Raw genomic sequence first — 18,364 nt, 5'->3', positions numbered from 1 at the left:
GTGCAAGCAACACACATATATATTTTACCCACCCAGCGCCCCCTGGACATGTGAAAGGCTCCTGCTGTTTGGTGGGCTAATACTGGGCTGTTTTCGGTTATGCTTCTTTTACCTGACACGTGGAGCAGCACAGTCCGTCGCTGCACTGGGATCCCTCCGTCAGCATACATTTCCTGCAGCACTCCCCTCCCTCCGCTGCACACTCCTGTGGAGCAAGAACACAATTTCATTATTGAATTCTGCGGCGTGGCAAGAGTTTATGTCAGTGTATGTCATGGAGGCAGATTGAACTGCTGCTCTGGGACTCCTAAAATGAGGAACGCTAGTGCTGGTTTGTTCCTCCAGGGTGGGGACAAAATGTGAAGGATTCTCCGCCCCCGAGGAATATCATGACTAGCAAACAAAGAGGAGGAAATTCAATCAACGAAAAGACATGGAAGGGGAAAGTAATGCCAGGCCCTTGGGTCAGTACTATCCGCAATGCTTACCTTACTGTGCTCATCCAGGGTATATATACATACAACATTATATACGCTGTATTATATATAGATATATATACATATATAGAATGTATTGTTTCCTTACTGCCACAGTGCCGCAGTCACATTCTTCTCCAGCTTCAACAAAGCCATTGCCGCATTCAGGGGGATCCAGGAGCTGCAGAGCAAAATGAAAGACAAGTGTTATAGTCGTATACCTGAACGATCGAGACCACGGTCATACAATTAATAGAGAACAGGACGATCTGTGGCAATTCCCATAAAATATCCTCAGAATACTAAAGGTTTTAGCATTATGTATTTAATTTTGAGTCAAAATAGAATGATTTATGAAAAATGGAGAACAGTAACTTACTTTCTAGGGTTTTTTGTCGCCTGGTCTGCGACAAAAAAATATGCTAAAAAAATTGCTAAAAAATGTGAATACCTGCTCACAAATAACATAACTGGCCAAAAAATACAAAATCCCAGGACAAGGCATGAAAAAAACATGGGAATCCGCCACTGAAACTAGACTACAGCAAGCTGTCAATAATTGCATCTCCATTGCATCTGCATGTGCCATGTGGGCATCTATGGAGTCACTGTAGATGGTTTACTAATTTTAGGAATATTACCTGGCCGGGGAATATGGGGGGTACAGCGTCAGTGAAGCCCTGTGTCCCCTTTTAATTTTTTACTTGTACCTACCCAAAACAAAGTAGAAGAGTACCAGCTCTGCGCCCTTTCATTTTTAGCATAGGTGGGGATACCACAGTTCGGACCAACACCAAGTAGTAAGTGATGGCTTATCCTACTCATATGTAATTTCTTTATAAGATGGGAAAATCCCTTTAAGAGAGGAAAAGGGTATCCCTCATTTTGGACTCTTATCCATCAGCTGGAGAGGAGGACCCGGCATGTTTGTGCATTACATTGACATCTCATTAATGACAATGAGGCATTGTGTAATGCCTCATATCCCCTGCGGGGGCGCTGTGATTGATTACAGCTGGTAACAAGGGTCCCAGCAATGGGGCCATCTGCAATCAGCTGATCATCAAGGGGTTCCTTCTTATATCCCAAATCTGTATGTATGGTCCTCACATCAAACAAGAATAATGACACGCACCTTTAAGGGTTTATTAAACAGACAGGCTCCGCCACCGCTGTTCAGAAAATCGTGGTATTCCTGGACATCGCAGGACGAGAACTTGTTGGGGAGGTAATAGCTGTAACACAGAGAGCAATAATTACATAGATGCAGACTGACACAGACAGCATCATGTGTCGGGAGGAGAGGTAAGTCTTACTGATTCATATTAGGCATTTATATAACGCCACCATACTCCATGGCGCAGCGCAGTGCAACATTCCTTAAAGGGGGTCTTCCATTTATAATTTTTAAATACCTACCTGCTTTACTGGGGTAGATGACATGAGTCGCTGAGCCCAAGTGATTGGCTGCAGTGGTCACATGCACTGTAGTAGTGATTCGTTGATCATTTAATAGACCGTTGAATAATGATAGGGACGCAACGATGGCCAATACATTCCGCCTGTCCTCAAATAGCATCAAGTTATTGTCTGCCAGCATCGAACTGGCCCACCAGAGGACCGGAGGATCCTCCGGTGGGCCCTAGCAGGCACTGCATTGCAGCAGTTCACTTACTGCTTACACAGAATGCTATGCTACTGAGAATATTGATTTTAAAGAGAGCTTAAAAATCATTGCACCAGACAAATGAACGTATTGCTGATTTGTAGTAAAGTGATAAATGGATTTTTTGGACTGGTCGATGTTTGGGAACAGTGATAACTGGATTTTTTGGGACTGGTCGATGTTTGGGAACAGTGATAACTGGATCTTTTTTGGACTGGTCGATGTTTGGGAACAATCATTCTTATAAATGTTCATTCCCCCGATTATCAGCTTCACAAGATTGGAGATAAAGATAAAGCCAGACTCTGTTGTTAGTACCACTTATCCATGGTGGGCACCACGAATGATTATCTCTGGTGGGCCCAAACTAGTCCAGTTCGACGCTTGTTCACTGATTATCTACTGGTGTAAAGGCCCCATTACAGGGCAGTAAGATAGTTGTCTTTGCTTCTCGTAGATAGCTCATTTGCATATTTGACCCATGAAGTGTTGCCAATAAGACTACAAACTCAATTGCTCTCCTTTTTTTTCGAGACATCTGATAAAAAAAAAAACATATACAGTGAAGACTTCTGAATCCTAACAGCGTGTGGTGCGCGTGCGCATAGTGTCAGGATTCTCCAGTATTGCCGATGACAGCGGGAGGTCACATGCCGACTAGACGTGCTCATCCTCTCTAAATTCACTTTGTATTGAGAAAGGACGAGCACGTTTAGTCGGAATGTGGCTGGAATTATGCAAATCGCATGACTGCCTGCTCTCGCCTGCACCAGAAAACTCTGACATTGTGCGCACCGAACGCTGTAAGGAGTCCGAAGTCTTTTATCAGAAGGCCAAACAACCTTTAAGGAACGTCAGCTCCACCTTCCAAAACTGCATCAATAGCATTTCATTCCGTCAGCCAAACCCTGCTGTGCACTGATGAGAGGCAAATCCCCAGGAACAGTTGACTGTTTTTCGCACGACTATCCCTGTCTCTGCCATCTCTGTTCCCCTTGTGGACACCTCTGCCGATATTTTGTGCGAATATTGGCAGTCACCAACCTGTAATTTATGACGTCATGAGTCAAAGAGGATTAGGGATGAAGACCCTGAATTTTTCGATACTGTGAACCTATTTTAGGGCTCTGTAACACCCCACCTCAATTTCTGGTCATCTATATATTTTTTTATTCACATCACAAGTAACGTCGGAAGAGTCCAGCAGCTTCTGCCCCCTTTGTCTTCCCGTGGCCATGCTGAACCAGCAGGATGATGGGAGAAGCTGGGGGTCAGAGGGGACGTTGGAAGAGTCCAGCCGCTTCTGCCCCCTTTGTCTTCCCGTAGCCATGCTGAACCAGCAGGATGATGGGAGAAGATGGGGGTCAGAGGGGACATCGGAAGAGTCCAGCAGCTTCTGCCCCCTTTGTTTTCCCGTGGCCATGCTGAACCAGCAGGATGATAGGAGAAGATGGGGGTCAGAGGGGACGTCGGAAGAGTCCAGCAGCTTCTGCCCCCTTTGTTTTCCCATGGCCATGCTGAACCAGCAGGATGATAGGAGAAGATGGGGGTCAGAGGGGACGTTGGAAGAGTCCAGCAGCTTCTGCCCCCTTTGTCTTCCCGTAGCCATGCTTAACCAGCAGGATGATGGGAGAAGATGGGGGTCAGAGGGGACGTTGGAAGAGTCCAGCAGCTTCTGCCCCCTTTGTCTTCCCATAGCCATGCTGAACCAGCAGGATGATGGGAGAAGATGGGGGTCAGAGGGGATAGCACCCAGTGGCACAAGTGTTTTGAGTGTCTCTGGCCACAATATCCAATTCTGCTTTGTTCTCTTTTCTTCGATGGCCTCAATTATGTATTTTGATATTCAGATTACGTTCATATTAGGCAATTGTCTCCTATTAGGACCAGAAAAAGAATCAAAGGCATGCGATACAATTACTGCTCGCAACATCTAAGCCTTGCTCCTAAGTGACACCGTACACATCTGAAGGTCACTTCACTGCAATATACTAATATTTACTCTCGCTGATCAATTTATCCCATATTTTCGAGCCTTTCATCTTTCTCGAGGCCTTCTCTTAGGCCGAGTTGTGGCTTGGTCGTAGACTGGAAGATAAACGCTGCTTTGAAAAAAAAAAACTATTAGAAGCGGAGGACTCCATTAGACTTCAATGAACACAATCTGTCTGGTGTAATGAGTGGGGCTTTTCATTGGAGACTGTATTACTGTAGTTTATGAAAGTCTGCCGCTTAGATAATTGGACTTTAATGACGAAGACTAACAATCAATTTGGGGCTTAGAAGGAACAGCGAAAAAAAGCATGCACATTTACTGACAGCCACTACTGTTTCCCTTGTGAACTATTCATAGCGGGGACTACAGGTTCCAGCATTAAAATATGGAGGAAATTGTTTGGAAGCATAATATAGGGCCCCTACTGCAATCAATGGAATGTGGGGTGCACCGGATAGGATTAGAATATTTGGAGATGATAAATTCTCCCTCCCTCTTTTGTCTGTGTACCTATAAAGAGGTTGTCCACTGTCAGGACAATTTGTTTTTACTTAAATGAGGGCATTTGCGGCTAACAGCAATTGGCTTTCATTAAAAATGTAGCACACTTCAGCTTCAAGTGTTTCGGAGTGGCACTGTTAGGCCGGGGTCACACTTGCGCGTGAATTGCGAGAAACTCGCACGAGTCTCTCGCCTCAATACCCGGCACAGCCGCCGACACTCGGGACCGGAGCGTTCAGCTGCATAGAAATACATGATATGATCTCTAAAAGGCCTAAAGTTAGAGATTACATATTTCCTTTGTATTTTAGGCAAAAAAATATATTTTTATTTTTTACATTTAAAAAATTAGAAAAAGGAAAATGGGCCGATGCAAAAGTTTGGGTACCCTGCATGGTTAGTACCTAGTAGCACCTCCTTTTGCAAGAATCACAGCTTGAAAACGCTTTTTGCAGACGGCCAAGAGTCTCTGGGTATGTGCACGCGTTGCAGATTTGCCTGTGGAATTTTCTGCGCAGATTGTGCATCTCTTGGCAGAAAACGCAGGTAAAAATCCGCGCATTTTTAATGCAAATTTTCATGCTTTTTTTTAATGCGGATTTGTATGCATTTTTGTAAGCTAAATAAAGATCTATTATTTAACAAACAAAAAAAAATAATTGTGATATCATTTCTTTCCAACCTCTTAATTTACATACTACATTGAATAATAATTTTTACACACAGATAGATAGAAAGATAGATAGAAAGATAGATAGATCTATAGATAGATAGATAGATATGGGATAGATAGATCTATAGATAGATGATAAAAAGATAGATAGATCTATAGATAGATAGATATGGGATAGATAGATCTATAGATAGATCTATCTATCTATCTATCTATCTATCTATCTATCTATCTATCTATCTATCTATCTATCTATCTATCTATCTATCTATCTATCTATCTATCCCATATCCATCTATTTATCTATAGATACAGTTAGGGCCAGAAATATTTGGACAGTGACACAAGTTTTGTTATTTTAGCTGTTTACAAAAACATGTTCAGAAATACAATTATATATATAATATGGGCTGAAAGTGCACACTCCCAGCTGCAATATGATAGTTTCCACATCCAAATCGGAGAAAGGGTTTAGGAATCATAGCTCTGTAATGCATAGCGTCCTCTTTTTCAAGGGACCAAAAGTAATTGGACAATGGACTCTAAGGGCTGCAATTAACTCTGAAGGCGTCTCCCTCGTTAACCTGTAATCAATGAAGTAGTTAAAAGGTCAGGGGTGGATTCCAGGTGTGTGGTTTTGCATTTGGAAGCTGTTGCTGTGAGCAGACAACATGCGGTCAAAGGAACTCTCAATTGAGGTGAAGCAGAACATCCTGAGGCTGAAAAAAAAGAAAAAATCCATCAGAGAGATAGCAGACATGCTTGGAGTAGCAAAATCAACAGTTGGGTACATTCTGAGAAAAAAGGAATTGACTGGTGAGCTTGGGAACTCAAAAAGGCCTGGGCGTCCACGGATGACAACAGTGGTGGATGATCGCCGCATACTTAATTTGGTGAAGAAGAACCCGTTCACAACATCAACTGAAGTCCAGAACACTCTCAGTGAAGTAGGTGTATCTGTCTCTAAGTCAACAGTAAAGAGAAGACTCCATGACAGTAAATACAAAGGGTTCACATCTAGATGCAAACCATTCATCAATACCAAAAATAGACAGGCCAGAGTTAAATTTGCAGAAAAACACCTCAAGAAGCCAGCTCAGTTCTGGAAAAGTATTCTATGGACAGATGAGACAAAGATCAACCTGTACCAGAATGATGGGAAGAAAAAAGTTTGGAGAAGAAAGGGAACGGCACATGATCCAAGGCACACCACATCCTCTGTAAAACATGGTGGAGGCAACGTGATGGCATGGGCATGCATGGCTTTCAATGGCACTGGGTCACTTGTGTTTATTGATGACATAAGAGCAGACAAGAGTAGCCGGATGAATTCTGAAGTATACCGGGATATACTTTCAGCCCAGATTCAGCCAAATGCTGCAAAGTTGATTGGACGGCGCTTCATAGTACAGATGGACAATGACCCCAAGCATACAGCCAAAGCTACCCAGGAGTTCATGAGTGCCAAAAAGTGGAACATTCTGCAATGGCCAAGTCAATCTCCAGATCTAAACCCAATTGAGCATGCATTTCACTTGCTCAAATCCAGACTTAAGACGGAAAGACCCACAAACAAGCAAGACCTGAAGGCTGCGGCTGTAAAGGCCTGGCAAAGCATCAAGAAGGAGGAAACCCAGCGTTTGGTGATGTCCATGGGTTCCAGACTTAAGGCAGTGATTGCCTCCAAAGGATTTGCAACAAAATATTGAAAATAAAAATATTTTGTTTGGGTTATGTTTATTTGTCCAATTACTTTTGACCTCCTAAAATGTGGAGTGTTTGTAAAGAAATGTGTACAATTCCTACATTTTCTATCAGATATTTTTGTTCAACCCTTCAAATTAAACGTTACAATCTGCACTTGAATTCTGTTGTAGAGGTTTCATTTCAAATCCAATGTGGTGGCATGCAGACCCCAACTCGCGAAAATTGTGTCACTGTCCAAATATTTCTGGCCCTAACTGTATATCTATCCATCTATCTGTCTATCCCATATCTATCTATAGATCTATCTATCCCATATCCATCTATTTATCTATAGATATATCTATCCATCTATCTATTGATCTATCTATAGATATATCTAACTATCTATCTATAGATATATCTATATAGTTGGATGGATAGATAGATATAGATAGATAATACCAAGCCCAATGTTTAGTAATAAGCATAATAAAATGGTACATAGAGAGTTAAATAAAGACACACACACACACAAAATCTGCGTTAGGCCGGGGTCACACTTGCAAGAAACTCGCACGAGTCTCTCACATCAGTACCCGACACTGCCACCGGCACTCGGACCAGAGCGCTCAGCTGCATAGAAATACATGCAGCCGCACACTCCGGTCCCGAGTGCTGGTAGCAATGCTGATGGGGGTCAGAGGGGACGTTGGAAGAGTCCGGCAGCTTCTGCCCCCTTTGTCTTCCCGTAGCCATGCTTAACCAGCAGGATGATGGGAGAAGATGGGGGTCAGAGGGGACGTTGGAAGAGTCCAGCAGCTTCTGCCCCCTTTGTCTTCCCATAGCCATGCTGAACCAGCAGGATGATGGGAGAAGATGGGGGTCAGAGGGGACGTCGGAAGAGTCCAGCAGCTTCTGCCTCCTTTGTCTTCCCGTAGCCATGCTGAACCAGCAGGATGATGGGAGAAGATGGGGGTCAGAGGGGACGTTGGAAGAGTCCAGCAGCTTCTGCCCCCTTTGTCTTCCCATAGCCATGCTGAACCAGCAGGATGATGGGAGAAGATGGGGCTCAGAGGGGACGTCGGAAGAGTCCAGCAGCTTCTGCCCCCTTTGTTTTCCCATGGCCATGCTGAACCAGCAGGATGATAGGAGAAGATGGGGGTCAGAGGGGACGTCGGAAGAGTCCAGCAGCTTCTGCCCCCTTTGTTTTCCCATGGCCATGCTGAACCAGCAGGATGATAGGAGAAGATGGGGGTCAGAGGGGACGTCGGAAGAGTCCAGCAGCTTCTGCCCCCTTTGTTTTCCCATGGCCATGCTGAACCAGCAGGATGATGGGAGAAGATGGGGGTCAGAGGGGACGTTGGAAGAGTCCAGCAGCTTCTGCCCCCTTTGTCTTCCCATAGCCATGCTTAACCAGCAGGATGATGGGAGAAGATGGGGCTCAGAGGGGACGTCGGAAGAGTCCAGCAGCTTCTGCCCCCTTTGTCTTCCCGTAGTCATGCTGAACCAGCAGGATGATGGGAGAAGATGGGGGTCAGAGGGGATAGCACCCAGTGGCACAAGTGTTTTGAGTGTCTCTGGCCACAATATCCAATTCTGCTTTGTTCTCTTTTCTTCGATGGCCTCAATTATGTATTTTGATATTCAGATTACGTTCATATTAGGCAATTGTCTCCTATTAGGACCAGAAAAAGAATCAAAGGCATGCGATACAATTACTGCTCGCAACATCTAAGCCTTGCTCCTAAGTGACACCGTACACATCTGAAGGTCACTTCACTGCAATATACTAATATTTACTCTCGCTGATCAATTTATCCCATATTTTCGAGCCTTTCATCTTTCCCGAGGCCTTCTCTTAGGCCGAGTCGTGGCTTGGTCGTAGACTGGAAGATAAACGCTGCTTTGAAAAAAAAAACTATTAGAAGCGGAGGACTCCATTAGACTTCAATTAACACAATCTGTCTGGTGTAATGAGTGGGGCTTTTCATTGGAGACTGTATTACTGTAGTTTATGAAAGTCTGCCGCTTAGATAATTGGACTTTAATGACGAAGACTAACAATCAATTTGGGGCTTAGAAGGAACAGCGAAAAAAAGCATGCACATTTACTGACAGCCACTACTGTTTCCCTTGTGAACTATTCATAGCGGGGACTACAGGTTCCAGCATTAAAATATGGAGGAAATTGTTTGGAAGCATAATATAGGGCCCCTACTGCAATCAATGGAATGTGGGGTGCACCGGATAGGATTAGAATATTTGGAGATGATAAATTCTCCCTCCCTCTTTTGTCTGTGTACCTATAAAGAGGTTGTCCACTGTAAGGACAATTTGTTTTTACTTAAATGAGGGCATTTGCGGCTAACAGCAATTGGCTTTCATTAAAAATGTAGCACACTTCAGCTTCAAGTGTTTCGGAGTGGCACTGTTAGGCCGGGGTCACACTTGCGCGTGAATTGCGAGAAACTCGCACGAGTCTCTCGCCTCAATACCCGGCACAGCCGCCGACACTCGGGACCGGAGCGTTCAGCTGCATAGAAATACATGATATGATCTCTAAAAGGCCTAAAGTTAGAGATTACATATTTCCTTTGTATTTTAGGCAAAAAAATATATTTTTATTTTTTACATTTAAAAAATTAGAAAAAGGAAAATGGGCCGATGCAAAAGTTTGGGTACCCTGCATGGTTAGTACCTAGTAGCACCTCCTTTTGCAAGAATCACAGCTTGAAAACGCTTTTTGCAGACGGCCAACAGTCTCTGGGTATGTGCACGCGTTGCAGATTTGCCTGTGGAATTTTCTGCGCAGATTGTGCATCTCTTGGCAGAAAACGCAGGTAAAAATCCGCGCATTTTTAATGCAAATTTTCATGCTTTTTTTTAATGCGGATTTGTATGCATTTTTGTAAGCTAAATAAAGATCTATTATTTAACAAACAAAAAAAAATAATTGTGATATCATTTCTTTCCAACCTCTTAATTTACATACTACATTGAATAATAATTTTTACACACAGATAGATAGAAAGATAGATAGAAAGATAGATAGATCTATAGATAGATAGATAGATATGGGATAGATAGATCTATAGATAGATGATAAAAAGATAGATAGATCTATAGATAGATAGATATGGGATAGATAGATCTATAGATAGATCTATCTATCTATCTATCTATCTATCTATCCCATATCCATCTATTTATCTATAGATACAGTTAGGGCCAGAAATATTTGGACAGTGACACAAGTTTTGTTATTTTAGCTGTTTACAAAAACATGTTCAGAAATACAATTATATATATAATATGGGCTGAAAGTGCACACTCCCAGCTGCAATATGATAGTTTCCACATCCAAATCGGAGAAAGGGTTTAGGAATCATAGCTCTGTAATGCATAGCGTCCTCTTTTTCAAGGGACCAAAAGTAATTGGACAATGGACTCTAAGGGCTGCAATTAACTCTGAAGGCGTCTCCCTCGTTAACCTGTAATCAATGAAGTAGTTAAAAGGTCAGGGGTGGATTCCAGGTGTGTGGTTTTGCATTTGGAAGCTGTTGCTGTGAGCAGACAACATGCGGTCAAAGGAACTCTCAATTGAGGTGAAGCAGAACATCCTGAGGCTGAAAAAAAAGAAAAAATCCATCAGAGAGATAGCAGACATGCTTGGAGTAGCAAAATCAACAGTTGGGTACATTCTGAGAAAAAAGGAATTGACTGGTGAGCTTGGGAACTCAAAAAGGCCTGGGCGTCCACGGATGACAACAGTGGTGGATGATCGCCGCATACTTAATTTGGTGAAGAAGAACCCGTTCACAACATCAACTGAAGTCCAGAACACTCTCAGTGAAGTAGGTGTATCTGTCTCTAAGTCAACAGTAAAGAGAAGACTCCATGACAGTAAATACAAAGGGTTCACATCTAGATGCAAACCATTCATCAATACCAAAAATAGACAGGCCAGAGTTAAATTTGCAGAAAAACACCTCAAGAAGCCAGCTCAGTTCTGGAAAAGTATTCTATGGACAGATGAGACAAAGATCAACCTGTACCAGAATGATGGGAAGAAAAAAGTTTGGAGAAGAAAGGGAACGGCACATGATCCAAGGCACACCACATCCTCTGTAAAACATGGTGGAGGCAACGTGATGGCATGGGCATGCATGGCTTTCAATGGCACTGGGTCACTTGTGTTTATTGATGACATAAGAGCAGACAAGAGTAGCCGGATGAATTCTGAAGTATACCGGGATATACTTTCAGCCCAGATTCAGCCAAATGCTGCAAAGTTGATTGGACGGCGCTTCATAGTACAGATGGACAATGACCCCAAGCATACAGCCAAAGCTACCCAGGAGTTCATGAGTGCCAAAAAGTGGAACATTCTGCAATGGCCAAGTCAATCTCCAGATCTAAACCCAATTGAGCATGCATTTCACTTGCTCAAATCCAGACTTAAGACGGAAAGACCCACAAACAAGCAAGACCTGAAGGCTGCGGCTGTAAAGGCCTGGCAAAGCATCAAGAAGGAGGAAACCCAGCGTTTGGTGATGTCCATGGGTTCCAGACTTAAGGCAGTGATTGCCTCCAAAGGATTTGCAACAAAATATTGAAAATAAAAATATTTTGTTTGGGTTATGTTTATTTGTCCAATTACTTTTGACCTCCTAAAATGTGGAGTGTTTGTAAAGAAATGTGTACAATTCCTACATTTTCTATCAGATATTTTTGTTCAACCCTTCAAATTAAACGTTACAATCTGCACTTGAATTCTGTTGTAGAGGTTTCATTTCAAATCCAATGTGGTGGCATGCAGACCCCAACTCGCGAAAATTGTGTCACTGTCCAAATATTTCTGGCCCTAACTGTATATCTATCCATCTATCTGTCTATCCCATATCTATCTATAGATCTATCTATCCCATATCCATCTATTTATCTATAGATATATCTATCCATCTATCTATTGATCTATCTATAGATATATCTAACTATCTATCTATAGATATATCTATATAGTTGGATGGATAGATAGATATAGATAGATAATACCAAGCCCAATGTTTAGTAATAAGCATAATAAAATGGTACATAGAGAGTTAAATAAAGACACACACACACACAAAATCTGCGTTAGGCCGGGGTCACACTTGCAAGAAACTCGCACGAGTCTCTCACATCAGTACCCGACACTGCCACCGGCACTCGGACCAGAGCGCTCAGCTGCATAGAAATACATGCAGCCGCACACTCCGGTCCCGAGTGCTGGTAGCAATGCCGGGTATTGAGGTGCGAGACTTGTGCAAGTTTCTCGCAAGTGTGACCCCGGCCTTAAACGCAATATGTTTAATTTAAAAAACAAATGAAAAAAAAAAAAATGCCGTGGGCTCCCACCCAATTTTCTGCACCAGAGAGGGAAAGCCAGTGACTGGGGTCCGATGTTTAAAGCCTAGGAAGGGGTTAATACCCATGGATCTTCCCAGGCTATGAATATCAGCCCCCAGCTGTATATTTAGCATTTACTGGCTATTAAAATAGGGGGTCCCCCTATAATTTATAGACAGAAAAGGCTATGCAGACTGCAAGGTATGATATTCATAGCCTAGGAAAGGGCCATGGATATTGCCCCCCCAGCTACAAACACCAGCACACAGCCGTCCCAGAAATAGCGGATCTCTACGATGCACCAGTTCCAGCACTTAGCCTCTCTCTTCCCAGTGCCCTGTAGTGGTGGCATAAGGGGTAATATTTATGGGGTTGATGTCACCTTTGAATTGTAAGGTGACATCAAGCCGGCTTAGTAATGGAAAGGCGTCAATAAGACACCTATCCATTACAAATCCTATAGTTGTGAAAGGGTTAAATCAACACACAGCAAGAATAACATATTTTAATGAACTAAAACACTACAGTTTGTCATCTTTATTGTTACGCCTAATCCATGTGATGCCCTCGATCTCCTGCAAAAAAAAAATAATAAACCAACACAAATACTCCCTGTTCCGACGCAGTCCATTTAATAACGACTGTCCCATGATGATCTCCCCCATAGAGCTGTCAGATCAGAAGATGTGACTGCTCTATAGGCCTCCACTGACACACTGACAGGAGACAATGGCTCCTGCAGTGTTATCACTGAGAGTTCAATGAGTTCAGGCTCTCACTTTACAGCAATGCTGCATGAAAAGTTTCCCACATAGGGGTGCCGCAAGTGACAGTATGAACTCTGCTGAACTCACGGCGGCGGAGGGATACAGTGCGGTGGATTGTATCACCGAAGCCCTTGGAGAGCGGTCACACCTGCCAATGTGACAGCTTTCCACGGCAGATCGTCGTGGGACACTCGTTATTAAATGGATTACATCGGCACAGAGAGTATACTGTTGGTTTATTATTTTATTTCTTTTACAGGTGATCGAGGGCGTCGGGGACTAGGTGATTGATGAGTATGTACTGTATATGTGTGTACGTGTTTTTTTTTTTTTTTACACTTGAACACAGTAGCCGGATGATGGGACTACCATTGTCCCATCATCCGGCTAGCTGTCACTGTAGCAGACATAGCCGGATGGGACTAGTAGCCCTATCGGGCGATGCCTGCCTACATGAAGACCCACACACACAGCCCCGCAGACCCCTGCGCACACACACAAATTCACACAGAACCCTGCAAACAGACATGCACAAACACACACACACAGCCCCGCACACACCCGCAGACACACACAGACACCCGCACACAGACACGCACATGTTCTCTGCTCACACACAGTCTCCGCCCACACAGTCTCTGCCTACACTCCGCCCCACACACATAGTCTCCCCACACACAGTCTCCATCCACACACTCTTCCTCCTCCCGATCTGCAGCCTTTCTCGCACGCAACTCCACAGCAAAACCACAGATCTATTTAAACCTGCAGTTTAGCTGCGGATTTGACTAAATCAATAGAAGTCAATGGGTGCAGAAACGCTGCAGATCTGCAAAAAGAATTGACAGGCTGCGAAACATAAAACGCTGCAAATCCGCACTTTTTTTTCCATAGCATGTGCACACCAATTGTCAATTTCCCATTGACTAACATTGCTACACTACACTGCGAATTTGATGCAATTCCGCACATCCAAAAACGCCACAGAAATGCATCAAAATCCACAAAGTGGGCACATAGCCTTACAATCCTTGTTTGAGGGATTTTCATCCATTCTTCCTTGGAAAATGCTTCCAGTTCTGTGAAATTCCTGGGTCGTCTTGCTTCCTCTCCTATTTTTAGGTCTAAACACAGACTTGCAATGATGTTCAGATCAGTGGACTGTGAGGGCCATTGTATAACCTTCAGCTTGCGTCTTTTGAGTTAGTCTATTGTGGATCGCGATATGTGTTTAGGATCATTATCCATTTGCAGAAGCCATCCTCTTCCTCTTTTCACCTTCAGCTTTTTTACAGTGTTATGTTTGCATCAAGAATTTGTTGAAATTTCATTGAATCCATTCTTTCCCCTACCCATGAAATGTTCCCCGTGCCATTGGCTGCAACACAAATCATGATTGACCCACCACCATGCTTAATGGTTGTCAAGATGTTCTTTTCATGCAATTCTGTGCCCTTTTTTCTCCACACATACCTTTGATCATTATGGCCAAAGAGTTCTATTTTAACCTCATCCATCCACAGGACTTGTTTCCAAAATGCATCAGGCTTGGCTTGTTTAGTTGTTCTTCTGCATACTTCATATACTTCATAAAACTATACTGCATTTAGTTTTATTCTGATGACTCTCCCAAGAAGATCTTTAGCAGTCAAGCGGGGATTCTGATTTGCCTCTAGAAATCCTATGACCAGCTCTCACAGAATTTTTGCTTGGTCTTCCAGAACTTATCTTGACCATGTGTTCCGGTTAACTGACATTTCTTAATTACATTTAATTACAATTACTATTTTCTCCTAGCCTTCTCCTGCTTTGTGGGCCTCCACCATTTTCATTCTCATCGTGCTCGTCAGCTACTTAGAAGAACCCATGGCTGCTGTTTTTTGGCACAAGGATAGAAGTGGCTGGGTTTTAATAAAGATGGGAACTTTGCATCACCTGGCCTTTCCTAACATGATAGTGAACAAGCCATAACCCTAACTAGTCTGAAACTTTGGGCAACATTATCTGAGCACACAAAACCCAAGGGTGTCCAAACTTCTGCATTGAAAAATTTTCCTTTTCGTAATTCTTAAAATATAAAACATGACAATATTTTTGGGGCCTAAAATACAAAGGAAATGTGTCATCTTTAACTATAAGCCTTTTAGAGATCATTTCATCTTCAACTTGCTTAACTGTTCTCAATAACAGGGGTTCCCAAACTTTTAAATGCCACTGTATGTACATAATATGTATATGTCTGTAATGTGTGGAATCTGTATACACAGTCATGGTCAAAAGTGTTGGCACCCTTGAAATTGTTCCAGAAAATGAAGTATTTCTCTCAGAAATGTATTGCAATTACACATATTTTGTTATACACTTTTGTTTCCTTTTTGTGTATTGGAACAACACAAAAAAGAGAAAAAAAAGGCAAATGTGACATAATTTCACAGAAAACTATGGGCTGGACAAAACTGTTGACACCTTTTCAAAATTATGGGTAAACAACTTTGTTTCAAGCATGTCATGCTCGTTCAAACTCACCCGTGGCAAGTAACAGGTGTGGGCAATATGAATATCACACCTGAAACCAGATTAAAAAAAAGGAGAAATTGACACAATCTTTACATTGTATGTCTGTGTGTGCCCCATCAAGCATCTAGAACAGAAAGAGGAGAGAACTGTCTTAGGAATTGAGAACCAAAATTGTTGAAAAATATCAACAATCTCAAGGTTACAAGTCCATCTCCAGAGATCTTGATATTCCTTTGTCTACACTGTACAACATGATGAAGAAGTTTACAACTGTCGGAATGATGGATATGCAGCTCCAATCAAGTTCCAAAGAAATCCCAGCTGTCCTGCAGGCTCAAGGTGAATAACTGTCAGCGTGAACTATCTGTTGACATTTGAATGAAATGAAACGCTAAAGCAGGAGACCCAGGAGGATCCCACTGCCGACACAAAAACATAAAAAAGCCAGACTGCAGTGTACCAAAATGTATATGAGTAAGCCAAAATCTTTCTGGGAAAGCATCTAGTGGACAGATGAGACCAAGATAGAGCTTTCTGGTAAAGCAAATCATTCTACTGTTTACTGAAAACAGAATGAGGTCTACAAAGAAAAGAACACTGTACCTACAGGCAAATATGGTGGAGGCCCAAACATGTTTTGGGATTGCTTTGCTGCCTCTGGCACTGGGTTCCTTTACTAGGTCAAAGGCATCATGAAATCTGATTATGAAAGAATTTTGGGTTGCAATATAGTGCCCAGTGTTAGAAAGCTGAGTGCGTGTCCTAGGTCATGAGTCTTCCACCTGGACAATTACCTGAAACATACTTCAAGGAGCATCGAGAAATGAATGGAACAAAGTGCTGGAGAGTTCTGATGTGGTCAGAAATGAGTCCTGGATCCAAATTCCATTGATCACCTGTGGAGGGATCTTAAAATTGCTGTTGGGAGAAGGTGCTTTCAAATATGAGAGACCTGGAACAGTTTGCAAAAGAAGAGTAGTCCGAAATTCCATTTGAGAGGTGTAAGAAGCTTGTTGATGGTTATAGGAAGCGATTGATTGCAGTTATTTGTCCAGAAGGCAGTAATTGACACACTCCACAAGGAGGGTAAGCCACAAAACGTCACTGCTAAAGAAGCCAGCTGTTCAGAGAGTGATGTAACCAAGCATATCAATGGAAAGTTGAGTGGAAGGAAAAAGTGTGGTAGAAAAAGGTGCACAAGCAACCGGGATAACCGCAGCCTTGAAAGGATTGTTAAGAAAAGGCCATTCAAAAGTTTGGGGGAGATTCACAAGGAGTGGACTGCTGCTGGAGTCATTGCTTCAAGACCCTCCACACACAGACGTATCCAGGACATGGTCTACAAGTGTCGCATTCCTTGTGTCAGCCACTCATGACCAATAGACCACGCCAGAAGCGAATTACCTGGGCCAAGGAGAAAAAGAACTGGACTGTTGTCAGTGGACCAAGGTGTTGTTTTCAGATGAAAGTAAATTTTGTATTTTATTTGGAAATCAAGGTCCCAGAGTCCGGAGGAAGAGTGGAGAGGACACAATCCAAGCTGCTTGAGGTCTAGTGTGAAGTTTCCACAATCAGTGATGGTTTGGGGAGCCATGTCATCTGCTGGTGTAGGTTCACTGTGTTTTATCAAGACCAAAGTCAGCGCAGCCGTCTACCAGGACATGTTAGAGCTCTTCATGGTTCCCTCTGCCAACAAGGTTTTTGGAGATGGAAATGTCATTCTCCAGCAGGACTTGGCACCTGTCCACACGGCCAAAAGTACCAACACCTGGTTTACACACAACAGTATCACTGTGCTTGATTGGCAGCAAACTCACCTGACCTTAACCACATAGAGAATCTATGGAGTATTGTCAAGAGGAAGATGAGCCACCAGACCCAACAATGCAGATGAGCTGAAGGCTGCTATCAAAGCAACCTGGGCTTCCATAACCCCTCAGCAGCGCCACAGGCTGATCGCCTCCATGCCACGCCGCATTGATGCAGTAATTGATGCAAAAGGAGCCCCAACCAAGTATTGCATGTATTTACTGAACATACATTTCAGTAGGCCAACATTTCAGATTTTAAAACCATTTTTCAAGCTGGTGTTAGAAAGTATTCTAATTTACTGAGATAATGACTTTTGGGTTTTCATTGGCTGTAAGCCATAATCATCAACATTAACAGAAATAAACACATGAAATAGATCACTCTGTCTGCAATGACTCTATATAATATAGGAGTTTCACTTTTTGTGTTGAAGAACTGAAATAAATCAACTTTTTGATATTCTAATTTTCTGAGGAGCACCTGTATATGTTGAATATGTGTATGGGACCAATGTGTATATATGTGAAGAATTTGTACATATAATGCATGTGTAATTAGTATGTATGTGTATAATGTGGATATAAGTGTGGAATATGTATGTTTGCATTATGTGTATATTTTCATGTGCCATATGTACTGTATATATGTGTGTGTGTAATGTGTATTAATGTGTGCAGTATCTGTATATATGCTTGAGGAGTATGTATATATTTGTGTGCTGTTTATATACATGTGTGATACAGTGATATTTTCTGTATACTGCATATATACTATACCACATATGAGAGTGGAATAGGGGTAGTAAGTACTTGTGCAGAACAATTATTTATATGTTACATTATCATTACAATGATTTATTAACTCACTGCCAAAATCTTACAA

At 42.5% G+C, this 18,364-nt stretch overlaps 1 protein-coding gene across 7 annotated transcripts in view; it reads right to left on the bottom strand.

Annotated features, from left to right (window-relative positions):
* The window catches only part of ADAM22 (ADAM metallopeptidase domain 22), a 274,548-nt gene that overhangs the window by 73,514 nt on the left and 182,670 nt on the right, over nt 1–18,364 (bottom strand). For all 7 annotated transcript variants that reach the window (XM_069729469.1, XM_069729471.1, XM_069729473.1 and 4 more), the window contains exons 15-17: nt 1,612–1,711; nt 586–657; nt 113–205 (exon numbers count right to left, since the gene is read on the bottom strand). In XM_069729469.1, the coding sequence (XP_069585570.1) occupies nt 113–205; nt 586–657; nt 1,612–1,711 (265 nt within the window). The remainder of the gene's footprint in view (nt 1–112; nt 206–585; nt 658–1,611; nt 1,712–18,364) is intronic.

The sequence above is a fragment of the Ranitomeya imitator genome, chromosome 6 (assembly GCF_032444005.1).
Source record: "Ranitomeya imitator isolate aRanImi1 chromosome 6, aRanImi1.pri, whole genome shotgun sequence".
Lineage (NCBI taxonomy): Eukaryota > Metazoa > Chordata > Amphibia > Anura > Dendrobatidae > Ranitomeya > Ranitomeya imitator.
Note: the sequence above shows the minus strand (reverse complement) of the source record. Positions and strands in the feature narration are given on the sequence as shown.